General features: G+C 31.4%; 1 protein-coding gene across 8 annotated transcripts in view; it reads right to left on the reverse strand.

Moving 5' to 3' along the window:
- Positions 1 to 115: 115 nt before the first annotated feature.
- Positions 116 to 15,160, reverse strand: part of LOC128891907 (RING finger protein unkempt) — a 16,775-nt gene continuing 1,730 nt past the window's right edge. The window contains exons 2-11 of one of the 8 annotated variants that reach the window (XM_054151863.1): positions 11,918 to 12,340; positions 11,647 to 11,849; positions 11,167 to 11,294; positions 10,917 to 11,093; positions 10,644 to 10,836; positions 10,260 to 10,531; positions 9,962 to 10,171; positions 9,715 to 9,870; positions 9,425 to 9,586; positions 116 to 9,127 (exon numbers count right to left, since the gene is read on the reverse strand). In XM_054151863.1, coding sequence (XP_054007838.1) covers positions 8,969 to 9,127; positions 9,425 to 9,586; positions 9,715 to 9,870; positions 9,962 to 10,171; positions 10,260 to 10,531; positions 10,644 to 10,836; positions 10,917 to 11,093; positions 11,167 to 11,294; positions 11,647 to 11,849; positions 11,918 to 12,340 — 2,083 coding nt within the window. In that variant the 3' untranslated portion in view covers positions 116 to 8,968. Of the gene's footprint in view, positions 9,128 to 9,424; positions 9,587 to 9,714; positions 9,871 to 9,961; positions 10,172 to 10,259; positions 10,532 to 10,643; positions 10,837 to 10,916; positions 11,094 to 11,166; positions 11,310 to 11,625; positions 11,850 to 11,917; positions 12,341 to 15,160 lie in introns of all 8 variants that reach the window. The other 7 variants (XM_054151862.1, XM_054151861.1, XM_054151860.1 and 4 more) reach the window with 7 other exon arrangements.

Genomic DNA, 15,160 nt, shown 5'->3' on the forward strand with positions numbered 1-15,160 from the left:
TTATGTAATAATCGAAATATCTTATTGCTATTAATTTGACGTACGCGGTACATGTACGCGGTGATATTTTGAATGTATTTTATTTAAATAAAAGTTACTTAATTAACTCATGATACACAAGTTATCAATATAATTTATTTTTCAAATGATCAATTTTATTGATTTACAATATTCATTTTTATAATCCACTACCTAATAATAGCATAAGAAGCAATAATGAACATTCGTTCTACAAATTACGCCATGAGATAATTATTATCGTATCGTCATCATCATCGTCATCGTTATTATTCATATACATATATTCACATACATATGTACGTATAAACTTTCAGTCATCGAGAAAATCTTAAAACAAAATTTGTTTTACTAACGTTCTAACTACTACTACGCTAATTTAATTGTTATTTAAAATTGTATTGCCAAAAATACGAGTCGTTAATATTTCTTTTTTTTTTTTTAAGTTGCACACAAATGATGCTTTTTTTCTTCTTCTTTAATATTCAATTTGTACTGACATTCATTAGAATTTACTACAATTGTTCATAATAACGAAAAGTTCTTACTGCATTCTTTTTTTTTTATGTTTCATTACTATCTTCTTTTCGGTATGCGACCAGATATGAAAATTTGTTTGAACGTTGTGCAAACACTGCTACCGGTTTGCAAATAATTGCGCCACTTTGGCAGGACACGAATATTAAAACGCAAGCCCATATTACTTTTGTACTTTGTTAAATAATCCTCAATTGAAATGTGAATACTAGATCGCGACATTGCAGGAAATTATTTTTTATTACAAATGCAAGAAGTGTATTTTTTTCAAAGACCAGATCTGTTTAATTAGACCACTGTTCTACCACAAAATATTTTCAAAGACAAATAAAATGTGTATTTGTCGGTGAACATAAAATGTTAAAATTAGATGCTAAAACTGATTTTATAATATTAGTGTAAGTGGAACAAAGTAGAATCGTATAAAAAGATTTATATACATATGTTTCTGGTTTCGTTGGTCTTATTAACAGAATAAAATATAAGAGGAGATGAACAACCGATCTGGTAATTTTGCATTTTACATTAAGCGCTAAACACATAAATGCAATTTTAATATATAATAAAGTTATTAGTAAATTACAAAACATTTCGTTCTTCGGTATCTATAAGATACTGCCTGACGTCCTAAATTACATATACGGTTTATAACACTAAACATTTCTTTTGTAATTGAATACCAAACATTGTTAACTATACAATATAAGGTTCGCCATTCGACTCGATTATAAAGAACATTTTATCATTAGCTACCCAATCATTAAATAAAAAATAGTAGGATGGTTTTTAAATTACCTTGGATAATTGTACTAATAATTATTGTTTCATGAACATGGAGATCAAGCGTAAAGCAATTGTAATTTATCGACTGATTAATAGTTAACGCTTACAGTTCATTTATTTCCAAATTATAGAACATATAAAACGAATAGCGAATTGTCTTGAAAGGAATGTCTCGTCTTCAAAGTCGAATGGGGAAATCTATTAAATTTTATAAAAATTGAATTATAACACGAAACGCTATATTAAAATTCTATGTTGTACAAGTTGCTCTGTATACGATATTACTATACAGTCGTCATTTTAAAATTATGTTTCTGGTTGCTTTTAAACTCCCATTGTTAGGTTTTTTTTTTCGTACTGGCAGCATTTTTGATCGACTTCAATTTAAAATAATCGAGTATTACATTTTCTTTTTTACATGCAACAGAGGCGAGCATTAGTCACCATTTGAAAAGTCCACTTATCACGAAACCAATTTCTTAGATTTTTCTGTAATACTTATAATCGCATAAATATTTCTATTCACGTGTCTTTTTGGAACTGAATAGTCTAGATTAACGTTCTTTAGAACAGATTTCATAAATAAATCTATCAATCATTGTACATTTATCATCTACTTTTTCCTTATCGTTCATAAAATATATGTATCAAATATAGTTATTTAAAAATCATTTCATTTTATAGAAGCATGCAATTTGAATTAGTTTTGTTTTATCATGGATCCTTGCTTGTCTCTCGTAAGCTCCGTAAGTTTCGGCATACATTAATCCAAATATACAATCGAGATACGTATACGGTTTGAATTCATAATTAAAAAAAAACTAACACTGATATGAATTCAGAAGACTCAAAATTATAAAATGGACATACAGAAGTAACTACAGCCAGAACAATCCAAGATATCGTTATCACTATCGTATTATTATCTTGCAATTATTATTTTAATTATTTTTGTTATTCTTTTGTCAGGGTGACCACGGACGTCTTTGTTACCGAGGTCTTTCGAGATTGTAGAGACAATTAGAAAAAAATAATAAAAACAATTAGGATTCTCAATATATAATATCATTTTATATAGTAATAAATTTTCACTCTTGTTATAAATACCTAGTACATTAATATCTATTATAATAAGTCTAGTTAAAAAGTTTGTTGTAAGCTTCATCGAATTCCTACTTCTGTTTATGTGCTCATTTAATTCTGACTAAATTTTATAAAATAGCGCTTTTACAAAGTATACGTTAAATGGTATCTCGTTTTAGTACATCTTTGTAACAAAGTGGGTCACCCTGGAAAAGTGTTGTACGAGCGATATTCCCATTCTTTTTATATTAAAAAGTTCCATTCTGTATTTGTATTTTAAGAAAAAATTGGAACATTCATGTTTCAGAAAATATTTTCTCGATCGTACAACAGTTCGATTTAAGTAAAATATTTATTATCGCAATACACATGCTTCGTATAATATGAATATACCATTTGTGTCTATGTTAAACGGTTCCTAGATTTGTTTCTTTCCACTGTAAGAAAAACGATATCTATACATGACAAGCTTAATAATAGAATTTACAAATATCTCCTATTCGCAATATTTAAAATTGTTTACTACTGCATTTTAGGCTATGCAAATATTATTGTTCCGGAAGACGGTGTTGTAATATATTGCGAAAATATTAAAATATTTTAACGGGCGTGTTTCCACATAATTCTGCATACCCAAGGGGCGGAAATCGAGTCGGTACTAATTATTCTTTTCCAATCAAATTTTCCAGGCTTTTCGTTAAAATACGATGCCATAATAGTCTCGACAATCGGTCGGTCGATTTACTGCAAATTAAAACTACAGCTTCATTGGTTTATTATTATAAATGTAAAAAATCGTATATCAATATATTTCATTTATTATTTTTACCTTTATAACATTGAAACGTAGATGAAGCTGTACATCTTGAATTTGCTCTCAGCATTAAATTTACACATTCGAAAAGTTAACGCAACATTGTTTCAGGAATATACGTGTCAATAGTTATTATTGTTAATGTGACGAGCTCCACAATAGTTTGGTGCTTCATTTACAAGATCAACGCAAAGTAGTAAATAAATAATATGAAATCGCATCAACCTCCGTCGTATGAGTAATGCAGAATTATCTATAGAAATTAGAAACATTAACAGATCACATTCACTTCACGCAGAAAGTAACTTTTCTTTTTTTATTACTTTCACAGATTTGTTGAAAATGGCACTGTTTAAAGATTGTACCTTGTGTATGTTACCGCTGCCCTTTTTCTTTTTCTTTTTTTTTTTTTTTTTATTTACTTCTGCATGTTTCTTTCACGTCCATTTTTGAACCTGATCGGGGTCGAATAAAACCGATCGTTAATTCTGGCGAAATGAGTAACCAACTGTTGTTATCTTTAAAAGAATCGTAAGAACTCGTGACTCAATTCACTGACATTATTTTGACACGAGAGACATTAATGTTAAAATATGAGGATGCAAATGACTGATACATTCTAGAAGAAAACGTGTATGCAACAGCAATTAGGAAACGTTGCCTTTCCAGTGAGTATCGCGGCACGGTATACCATTCGAATTAAAACGCCGATAACTTCGTTCACAGATTTTACAATTTCAATGAGAATTCATTGAAAAAAAAGAAAAAAAAAAAACATGTCAAAATAATGCGAATAAAGTAACTTTTGCGTTATTAAAATATCTTCACGATTCTTGTACACTTGAAATATTCTGATTAGTATCGTTTAAAAGTTGTATGGGCTTGCTATATTTTCTATTCGGATGCGCAAGTGCTTCACATAGTTTGACAATTAGCTAATCGTCGATACTATGACAATTTAATCATACAAGATGCGTGTGTCAAAGATGCTTTAACGAGGAGATCACACAATCGAAACTTTACAGCCTTCCTTTTCGTATGCAAAATATTCGAATCTTCGTAAACACCGGCATACCGAATGACAAGATCTAAGTAGAGAAATTGTTATTACATAATCACAGTTGTACAGCCATTTGCTACCTCGTATTTAATACAAAAATGCTTAGATATTAGTACCGTAGAACTCGTTCTTCATTTGCATACGTAAATACGTTGATTTCAGTCTGATCAAAAATGTATTATCACGAAAAATAAGAGATCGGTATCGTAATTAAAAGGAATCGCCAATTAAAGCACGCTCAATCAAAATACATACGCGTTTACAATCTAAGCAGTTTTGCAATACTATAACGGACAATTATACGAATATTTCAAAGAGCATACGTTTACATAATAACTGCAATTATACGAGACATTATGAATTGGATTTTTATCAACAATGTGTCCACGTTTGCAAAATAAAAGAACAGACACGAGTAGAACGGATTAAAAATACGAGACTAAAAAGAAATGAGAGTAGTAGCGAGAAAAGAAAAGAAAAAAATAGAACGAAAGTAATTCGTTATATTTCAGAATATTGAGCAGTCATTGTTGCAAACAAGAACACATTCTACGATAAATAAAACCCAATTTCTGTTCAGAGTACTCGTTTATCGAAATTCGTACTGCTACTATCTAAATAACAAATGCATTAGTCATATATCAAAACTACAAGTGATTAAAGATAATACAGGTTTATAGCAAGTATCTTTAGTTATAAATCGTAATATAAATGTTCAGCAAATTTGTTTTTAGATGTTACATATTACTATTTTATGCAATTTATTTATTGTACAGTAATCTAATGATTATGTGTATGTTTTGCCTCCTGGAGTGTGCAGATAATTCTTCCTCGACATTAGGGAACCATCTGCCCTTTTCTTTGATCACGAATCCTCATAAAGAAAAAAAAAAAGAAAAAAAAAAATGAAATCACAGGCAATTTCTGTAACGTTCAACTAGTGCATAAACAAACGTTCTTAATATGGTTCTCCTGGCTCTAGTTATGTTCAACACAGGAGAAGAATCATTCGCACAAAACAGACCACGTAACGTTTTGTATTTGTATTATTGTAACTTGTCAAAAATATATTGTTCAATTTAATCTGCCCTATTGTTGGTTTTCTTTGTGCAATATTCAAAGAAATCCAACTGGCCTTAGCGTTAAACATATAAATGTATTTTAGCAATTTATAAATATATTTTTTCATATATAGAATATTCAGTGTACTAAACGGTGTATTATAGTATTTGTACATACTATTTCCGCTATGTAAACTTAGAACTCAACTGAAATAGAAAAAATTAATCTTCGTAAATCAATGGTTGAACGATGTCTTAACATCTAAATTTATATGTTATTATATGCGCCAGAAAATGAAAATTAGTTTAAATTGAAAACAATTACCGAAACCAACAACTGGGGCAGTACTATATAAATATTCAACTGTGTTTTCTTTAGTACACAATTTTAACTAATTAATTTATTTTGTTACTCTCCTATTACCCTATTTTGTAATTAAATTTGTTGCTTTTATAATAATTTATGTTCTTAATAATTAATATTTTAATCGTGTTATTGTTATAAGTAAAATAGTATATATTGTAATTATTTATAATATTCATAATTATATTATTCCAGAATATCTTTCCTAGATTTTCACACAACTCGCTGTAATCATAAGTTTACCTCGTTGTTACATAAAATAAAAAAAGAAAAAGAAAAAACGTTCTTTCCTAACTTCTCATTGGATGTTACCGTAATACATATTACATGAACAAGTGCTTGGTTGACTTCAAACTATGAAATAAAATCATTCTCAGTTTCGGTATCGCTTTCATTTAAATACAATAATTATAGAGGTAACATTATGATAATAAGAAGTCGGCGAAACAAGCATTCTTTACAAGTACGTTATTAACGAGCTAGCGTCTTAATTGTTTAATCGTCTACTATTTCCATCAGCAGGTAGTGAAAATTGTTAAGATTCTGTATGCGAAAATAACAATATGTCTTCCGTAATATCATTGACACGATTGAAAACGAATCAGGATACAAGAATAGTATTTGGGATAAAATATATACGAAGAACGCGATGATAAATACTCTTTTTTTGTTCCGCTGTATTGTTGTACTTATAAAGAATGCATTTAAAGACGCAATTGAAAAATGCATTATTATAGTGCTAAATTGATTAAATTCTAAATAGTACTTTGAAAATTATATCATGGTATGCACGATTTCAAGGAAAAATTAAAATATTTGTTTATTTATTCATCACACACGAGATGGAATATAATATATATTTTGTATTTGCAACAATATCTATTTTAGATTAATTTGTTCGTTAAATTGTTGATTTTTCTTAGTACCAACGAATGAATACATCTCATTCTATTTTACCTTATCCATCTTCTTTCAAATTTTATATCTCGACAGCGCATCGTTTATACCATGATAATACAAATTGTATTTTTTTTTTTTTTTTTAGTAACATCTATTATACTTTAATATTAATAATCTGTAATAAAAACGGACCTAATAAAAACATTTATGTATTTCTTTTTTTTGGCCTCACTTTTGATACTAAACTATGAAGGTAATTGAAGAAAAAGAAACAATCAGTTTCATTGTTGAGTGTTAAATAATTAAATAATTAAGTAAAGTTTGTTATAATACCCTTTGCGAGTTTTAGTTAAATTTGTATAATGTGTCTTTCGCGTTTGTTTGAAATACCGTTATGCATTAACAAGATTCATAATTTGTACGAAAAAAAAAAAAAAAAAATTAGATCTAGCAATAAAAAATGCATGCTTGTTCTTCAAAGTCTAATTTGTGCAGGGTATTATACATTTAAAATAATTTTAATTATATTGTAAACATTAAATAATAGTCTTTAAAATTGGTTATTGTAACATTTTACATCTATGAGGAAAAAATTTGATAATGTTGTCCTATCTATTCTAGCCATTTATTAGGCAATATTTTACCTTTCTCATCATGAATGTATAGTTGTTTTAATAATAGCAATTACCAGCTACATAATCAACATAAAAATATTCATAGAGCCGGTATACAAACGCAATTGATTTGCGTTTCATTGAAAAAAGCTAATTGGCATGCATTGTTGTGGTTGCATGTCACATCGAGCTGTAATACGTATGTCACATTGTACAGCTGGTATCACAAATACCATTATATCTTTTGATTAAATTGGAAAATCCTACATATTCGTAATATTCTTATACCTAAAATGTAAAAAGTTACAACACAAACATAGAGTTCAATTAATTTAGTTATGTACTCTTTCGTAAATTACATTTCTTCATTGCTATCACACACTATTTTTAAATTCAGTGCTTAATTCCAATAGTAAGTATATATAATGTAATTACATATATTAAGCGTACTTAACCTTTAAAACGTAACGTACTACACGTACAGAAAAAGCATGAAATGTATTGTATAAGACTATATATTATAATCAATGTTAACAACTATGAAGAGAAAGGAAAGCATATTTATATAAAAAATTTTAACTACTATTATATTCTTCGATGTATCCAAAGTATAAAATGTTTTTTTTTTTGTGTGAATTATAATTTGAGTATATTTTATAGAAATTACAAAAGGTGCAAAAAATATATATATATATGTATAGATCTAAGGAAAAAATAAAGAGAATAATAAGAGTATCAGAAGCTTGAAATAATACACATACCTTCGTTCGATAATGAAATTGTTAGATGTATCATTATTTCATACACCTTTACGAATTCCAATTTGTTTTTTGCTATAAATATGAGCAATTTGATTATATATAAAAATCTAGAAATTATACGTCCCTTATATAATAGTACTATCTTTCATCAATACTACCGTCTCAACCAAAGATATAAAATTTGTTAATACTTGTATCATTACCGTCAGTACGGGTCAATTGAAAAATCCTATTTAAATATAGTTTTAAATACAATAGAAATATCATGTTACGTGACATACGTTTAACAGCTCTGCAATTGAGGAAAATCATCCCATAAATATTATATGTGTGGGACGTGTTACTTTTGTTGCGTTTAATTATGGTATTACAATTTTTTTTTAAACAAATATATACTTTAGAGGTCCCAAAACTTTGTCCATCATTATTATGATTACATTGTTTTCATTTTTTGTTTACGCCACATGTGTGCAACTTGTACACGTACGTATTATAAATGCTAACTATTTCAGCTAGCACCCAGGCTACTGTAAATGTAATTTGAATTATGTATATACTAAACAAAGTATTTTTCCATTCCAAGATCGATAATATGAATTCTTAATATAAAGGATGTGACATTGGAATCTTTATAAACAGCTATATAGCAGCATGTGACTGTTGACACAAAAAAGTATGACAAATAGAGACTACGCACATACACGAAGTCTTATCACATCCATATTCACTTTGGCGATAATCAGATTATATATTTGAGTAATTTCTTTCATTTCTTCTATTGCGACCGCATTTGTACGCGTACCACGGTACAAATTCTTTAAATTGTTTATTTAATATATACCATCGCATTCAAAGTACTGATTTCATATCAAGTTCTAGTACTACACACAATAGAGTTCTGAGATAATATTTGTCCTTGTTACTGAGAAAGAGCGCAGATATAACAACGGGAGTTCTAACAAAATATTCAGACCTAACTCGTGGAGACAACCGGAGTCTGGCAGTACGGGCACTCTCGTTGATTTGGAGCGCACGTCGAGCAGACCACGTAGTGGTTACAGGGTGAGAGGGTAACAGTGCGATTTTGTTCTTCACAAACCATGCACTTTGTTGCCGTTTCTCTGTACAGCACCTGTAACGGCAACGACTGAGCTACCTATAGTGTATCCATTAATCGAAGTAGTCGCAAAGATTAATTACACGTTTATCAGAAAGATTCTTGATTGCCAATTGAAACGTTTCAGAGTAACGTGAAAAACTTTTGATTAATCGATAGAAGAGAATAATAGTGTGATGAAGATGAGGTAGTGGTAGTAGTAGTAGTAGTTGTGGAAATTAATTCTTTCGCATCCTCTTCGATAAGTTAATCATTATTTGAGAATCGCCCGTCATACCAGCTGTTCAAACCGGCGTGACAACTTTGTTTTACCTTTTCCACTTCTTCAAGATCCGAACGGAGCTGCGATTGAATTGATTTTAACGCAGCTATCGATAACGATCTGAGTTCGTTTGTTCTTCTTAGAGTATGAAGGTATGGGCCACCACTGGATGTTTCGTTTTCAGCCGTCAACGCTTTCACTTTCAATAAGGCCTGTCAATAATTTATATTCCTAATGTTTACGAATATAATTCATGGAAGAATGATTAAATATTTACAATTCGTAACACGATAATATTTCACTTTAAACTCCTGATACAATAATTGAACAAAATATGTACCTCATCTCTTTGCTGTTCAGCAATCCTTGCTCTGCTCGTAGCTTCTTCGGTTTCTAATTGCCATGCCGCGCAAGCTGCTCTAGCTTGATTAATTCGTTCATCCCATGTTGCTAATTGAGCGCGGCTCGATGTCAACTCTTCTCTGAGCCTCTGTACCTATAGTCAAGTTATTGCACACGGATTAATTTTATTTGTGATTTGATTCGCGTATAATGTTGTTCGATTAAAAACTAGAGGAGTATCTAACCTCAGATAAAGATCCTGTATTACTCGGACTAATGGAAAATGTATTTAGCAATGGAGATGCTGGGAGAGGTTGTGTACGAGATGGAGACATTCCTTGATTCGTAAAATCAAATAAGCTACTATTAAATCCACTAAGTTTAGAAGCTGAACTGCTAAGTTGTGAAATATGATTGCTAAATGGATCTGATACTTGATTCATAAATGGCATTGTCTGAAATCATTCGAGAAACAAAAATAAAATGTTAAAATAACGTTGGAACATTTTTAAACAGTAAATTAATAAGAATCATCACATTTACCGATTCCATTGAATCTTGATGAGAAAATCTGGACCCGGTAAGAAAACCAGACGAATGTAATTGCTGAAGTGGACTGGATGTAGAAGGTGAAAAATTAGAAAGAACAGAACGTTCAGCCATTCCAGGAATATTAACTGGAGCAGAGCTTCCCAGTAATCCAGAACTTGCTAGGCCTGCTGATATTGAATTGCTAATTGGTGAATTTGTATCCCTATGAATTGATTCTACTAAATTTAAAGGATCATCTAGATGTAACTCGTCTAATGCATTTCCTAAAAGTACACACACACACACACAAAAGAACCGTAATTAATATCATGTAATAAAGGAAAAAGAAGCACAAGAACGTACTTCTTTATTTCTATTTATATATGTATAACTTACCTACTACAGACTCCACAGTGTCATTTGGATAAAACGAACTTGAAAGTGGTGAAACAGTAGTCGCTAATGAATGACTACCCAAGGTTCCATTTAAACTATAAGCGATATATAGACTTTGTTTCTGTTGAGCTTTCTCAGCTTTCGTTAATAGAGGATCACTATCTATAGCAACCATTTGTTTTCGTATTTCACCCTATTTAATATTCATATTAGTCACAGTCAAATCATTATAGAATGTATATATCAATTTCATAATTGAGAACAAACACTTACGACTTGAAGAAGAGAACTGGGATTGTAAAGTATGCTTGTTAACTTCTGTTGATTGGAAGTATTTACAGTGGTATTGGAATTAGAATTATGAAGTTGAGCACCAGGAGCTTTACTGTGCGAACTATTGCTACCAATGCTGCTAGTACTTGCTGATTCTGATACTTCACCGCTTCCATTCTATGATTTGAATTATTCGGTAGTATCAATTAAATAAGTTCTCTTCCCCAAAATAACAAATTTGAAAACTTACGCTGCTATCGCTAAGTGGTTTATCCTTTTCATGAGTACGCTTATCAGGTGGAAGCGCATTGCTGAGAATGTCTGCCAAATTGGTGCCACAATCTATAGGTACTGCCATGTCCCTCGCCAGGCTCATTTCTTCTGTTGGCAACACTGCTCCATCAGCACACCATACCAACGTCCCAATATATCAATTTTGAGAAGCAATTTTCAATACTAAATTTATCATTTACAAAATTTACGCCTACGTTTATCAGATAGAATTCTCAAAGGCAAACAAATACCGAAATGCTTTTGCATAGAAGCATTAATGAGAAGCACTCCGGTAAGTTAGTGAATTAAAATTTGCATTATTTAAAATTATTCCAATAAATTGCGTATCAAGCGATTAAGTATTGCAACGAAAGCCAAAACAAACGTGAAAAGAATCTTTTCAACTTACTAAGGTAATAATAAGTGTTTTACGTACGATTTATGAGGGTACACTCACGGTCAACATGTGCAAAAGCACAGAAGACTCCGCGCGGACAGTAACCAGCTTGCTGTACATCATTACACTTTGTTGACTTGTATATTTCAGGATGGAACTGTTGTTCTGTACGTGTATGACAATATGTACAAGTATCTCCCTGTTCGCAATTGCCTGGCTCACCCCATTCTTCTCCATGTTTTACGTTAGGGCAGGGTGTTGATCTAAAATAAATGAAATTATTAGCCAAAGAAAAATTCTTTATATGAAAGAATCGTTGATAGATGCTTACCGATATTTGTATTTACGTGGACTACGTCGTTTATCTTTGCTATTATGATATTGTGGACAAGCATAACCCTGACGGCAAAGCCTTGGTGGACGTTTGCAAGGTTCAGTTTTATAATTACTGAGTACATAATTTGTATCCTGCCACTTTGGATCTTCATTCATTAAGTTTCGTTCCTTATCGAGTATGTTTGGTCCATTGGACGATGAGTTGGGATCAGAATCAGGGTTTTCAAGCGCCTGTATCTCTTTGATATCATAGACAGGTGGTCGAAGATCATGATTGCCATGTGCAAAGGCACAATGAGGTCCATTCTTAACGCAAAATCCACGTGTGTCCGTATCATGGACGCACATGCAAGTTTTGTAATAACGTAGATGGTAACGTCTTTCTGTATCTCCAGCAGTGCGATGAAGAAATGGACACCTGTTCGATAAAACATTTTATGTAAAGTATTGTAAATATACGTAAGTTTAAAAGTACAGTATAGATAAAGATAAAATAAGAATAAACAATTCCTTATAAATTATTATTTGGAATTATTTGATTTATTTATATTCTATAGCTTTTGGATGCTATAGGATGTTGGATGTCCATAAAAAAAATTTTTTGTTGTTTATCGTTTGCAACGACATATGTATTATAATATTTGGACAAAAATGAAATATAAACGTTTATATATTTTATTGCAAAAGTAAATATGTCCTAGTCGCGATAGTTTTATGGTAATAGTATAAATGTTTTTTTTTTTACGTTGCAACAAGGATATCACATATAATTCTTTGTTACCACCATGCCACGTAAGAGAAAATCAATATCAGTAGGCTCCTTTGTTTGGGAACTCGAGACGCTAGATGTTTTGGAGGGAAAACCAATCGCTAGCATTTTTATCGATATAGTAAGCGTGAAGTGTGTTATAACGATCTTGTTGATTGTTTAATGAAAAATTGTGTTGGGAAAAATTAAATTCTATTCTTCTATTACATTTCTGTAATAAAAAAGTTATTTGCGACAATGATGGAATAACAAACTACCGCGATATTTGAACGAATATATAGAAAAACAATCAACAGTTTATAAACGATAACAATTATGTCCATTAAATTAAAATTAAAATTATACATATAACCTTTTGCTTGCAACAACAAAAATATTGCCGATAATGGCTCCAAATTAGATTTTACAAAACACGATGTTTATTTATGTCTAACATGCGTCTCGAGTTCCCCACGCGAACTTTCGACGAACTCGATCCAATCTTAAATAAACAAAAACCACTTGCAGCATATTTTTAATACTTTCATGATTTACATTTCGTACGTTCTACGGTAAAGTATTTTTAGTACGGTCTTTTCTTTCCAAACGTCTCCTTTTCAACTAACGCAAACAGTTGATTGCGAGAACACAAAGTTGAAACTTATTCGTTCATCTAATCTCACTAGCGATATCGTAGAAAGTTAAACGTGCAAATGATTCACAAGCATTGTTAACCTTATTTACGATTTTTTTTAGCGAACTCTTACACAATTGGTTAACACACCGTTAATGGCTTTCCAAGAACCATAAAGAAACTGACCAGACATGCTTTCATTAACAGATAATACATTTAACGAGCTTACAGATAATTACTGTAATTTTATTCGTTCTTTTCGAGTAACGCTTTATATATGTATATATTTCTTTTTACTTTTTTTTCTGGATCTATCTTTAATTGTTCTTATACTGGAACTACAACCAATAAATAGATACCTGCTATTTCCGATCGAATCGATTAACGTAATTGTAATTTTTTACGAAGCAAGTCTTTACCATCGACGAAGAGAATACGTACGGCATCATTGGATCTCGTTTACTCTACGAGCAATAAATTATACGTATCATCTTTTCAATATCGATGAATTAATAATAAGATAAATAAAAAAAACCCGACCTATATTCCGTCTAGATATCTATAACCAAACAAACCCGAGTCAATAACCTCGATGTCGTAAGCGAGTTCGTTCGCGTTTTATTTTTCCGCTGAAATCTTGCGTATCGAGAAGAAGAAAACGTAAATCGAGCGAATATTAACGAGTAACGAGCCATTTTGGGGGAAGAATTGATTTCGTACGTGACGTACAACATGGCTGCGGAAGACATTGTAGCTACGTTGAAATCCATAAAGAAATTTCTACCCAGCTACGTTCAGGTTATCTACAATGGATGACAACAGGTTAGCACCCGATGGCTAGCTATATTCTATCGCGAGTAATGGCGGTTAGAAACGTGCGTGAGCACACATTTACACAAGACGTACATGATTTACAATGTACGTTGCGATTCGACTATTCAATTTTAATTCGTATCGAGAACGGAGAATATTCTAGATTCTAGAATATTCGCCGCATATCGATCGGGAAAGACCGATAATTCCGTAGAAATTATCGTAATCTTCGTAACCTTTTCGTCAACGTAACGTTTTTATACTTTCTTCCTTGGACATGCAGAATTTAGGTCGAATACACTTCAGGAAGATCTCGCGTGTTCTATGCGGTAATCGAATCCAAAAAATCTATAAATAGATTTTGTCGGGAACTTCTTAATGCTGGCTGAACCGACTTTTATCAACAAATCGAAATAATAACGAACGGACATATAAATGGAAATAGATTTGTTACGAATAAAATCTCGAATAAAAGGAGCGACGGAATTTTGGGAAAGAATCGTTGATGATGAAAAACGAAGAATAGAATAGAAAGTCCGTGCGAGACAGGAGATAAAACAAAAACAAAAACAAAAAAAAAAAAGAAGAAGAAGAAGAAGGAATGTCATCTCGTGCAGCCGAGTTTATTCCTGAATAGTGGCTATGAGTAAGCGAAAGCTTACGAATTATGCAATACCTGAAACGATGTTTCATAAGGGGGTGATTGAAACGTTCTGAATGTTTACACATCGTAATTGAATTGTTAACATGTACTATTTCTAGAAACACAGGCTGTCGCTAATTAATAAGACTAACATTAAACGCATTTATTAACACCGAACACTGAATTAACGTATGCGTCCAGGGACGGATGTATCCGAAGCTTGCGTAGGGGTCCCTTCTTTTCGTAACTAATTTATTATTCGGAAACGGGAAAGAAAAATCTCTATCGTCTACCGATACTTCGACTTTCTCCTAAATCCATTTGAAACCTAGTATCTATACAGGGTGTCCCAAAAATGTTGGAAGCCGAAGGAGTCCATGAAAGGGGTGGTTCGGGGGGG

This window comes from Hylaeus anthracinus, unplaced genomic scaffold, assembly GCF_026225885.1.
Source record: "Hylaeus anthracinus isolate JK02 unplaced genomic scaffold, UHH_iyHylAnth1.0_haploid 12002, whole genome shotgun sequence".
Classification (NCBI taxonomy): domain Eukaryota; kingdom Metazoa; phylum Arthropoda; class Insecta; order Hymenoptera; family Colletidae; genus Hylaeus; species Hylaeus anthracinus.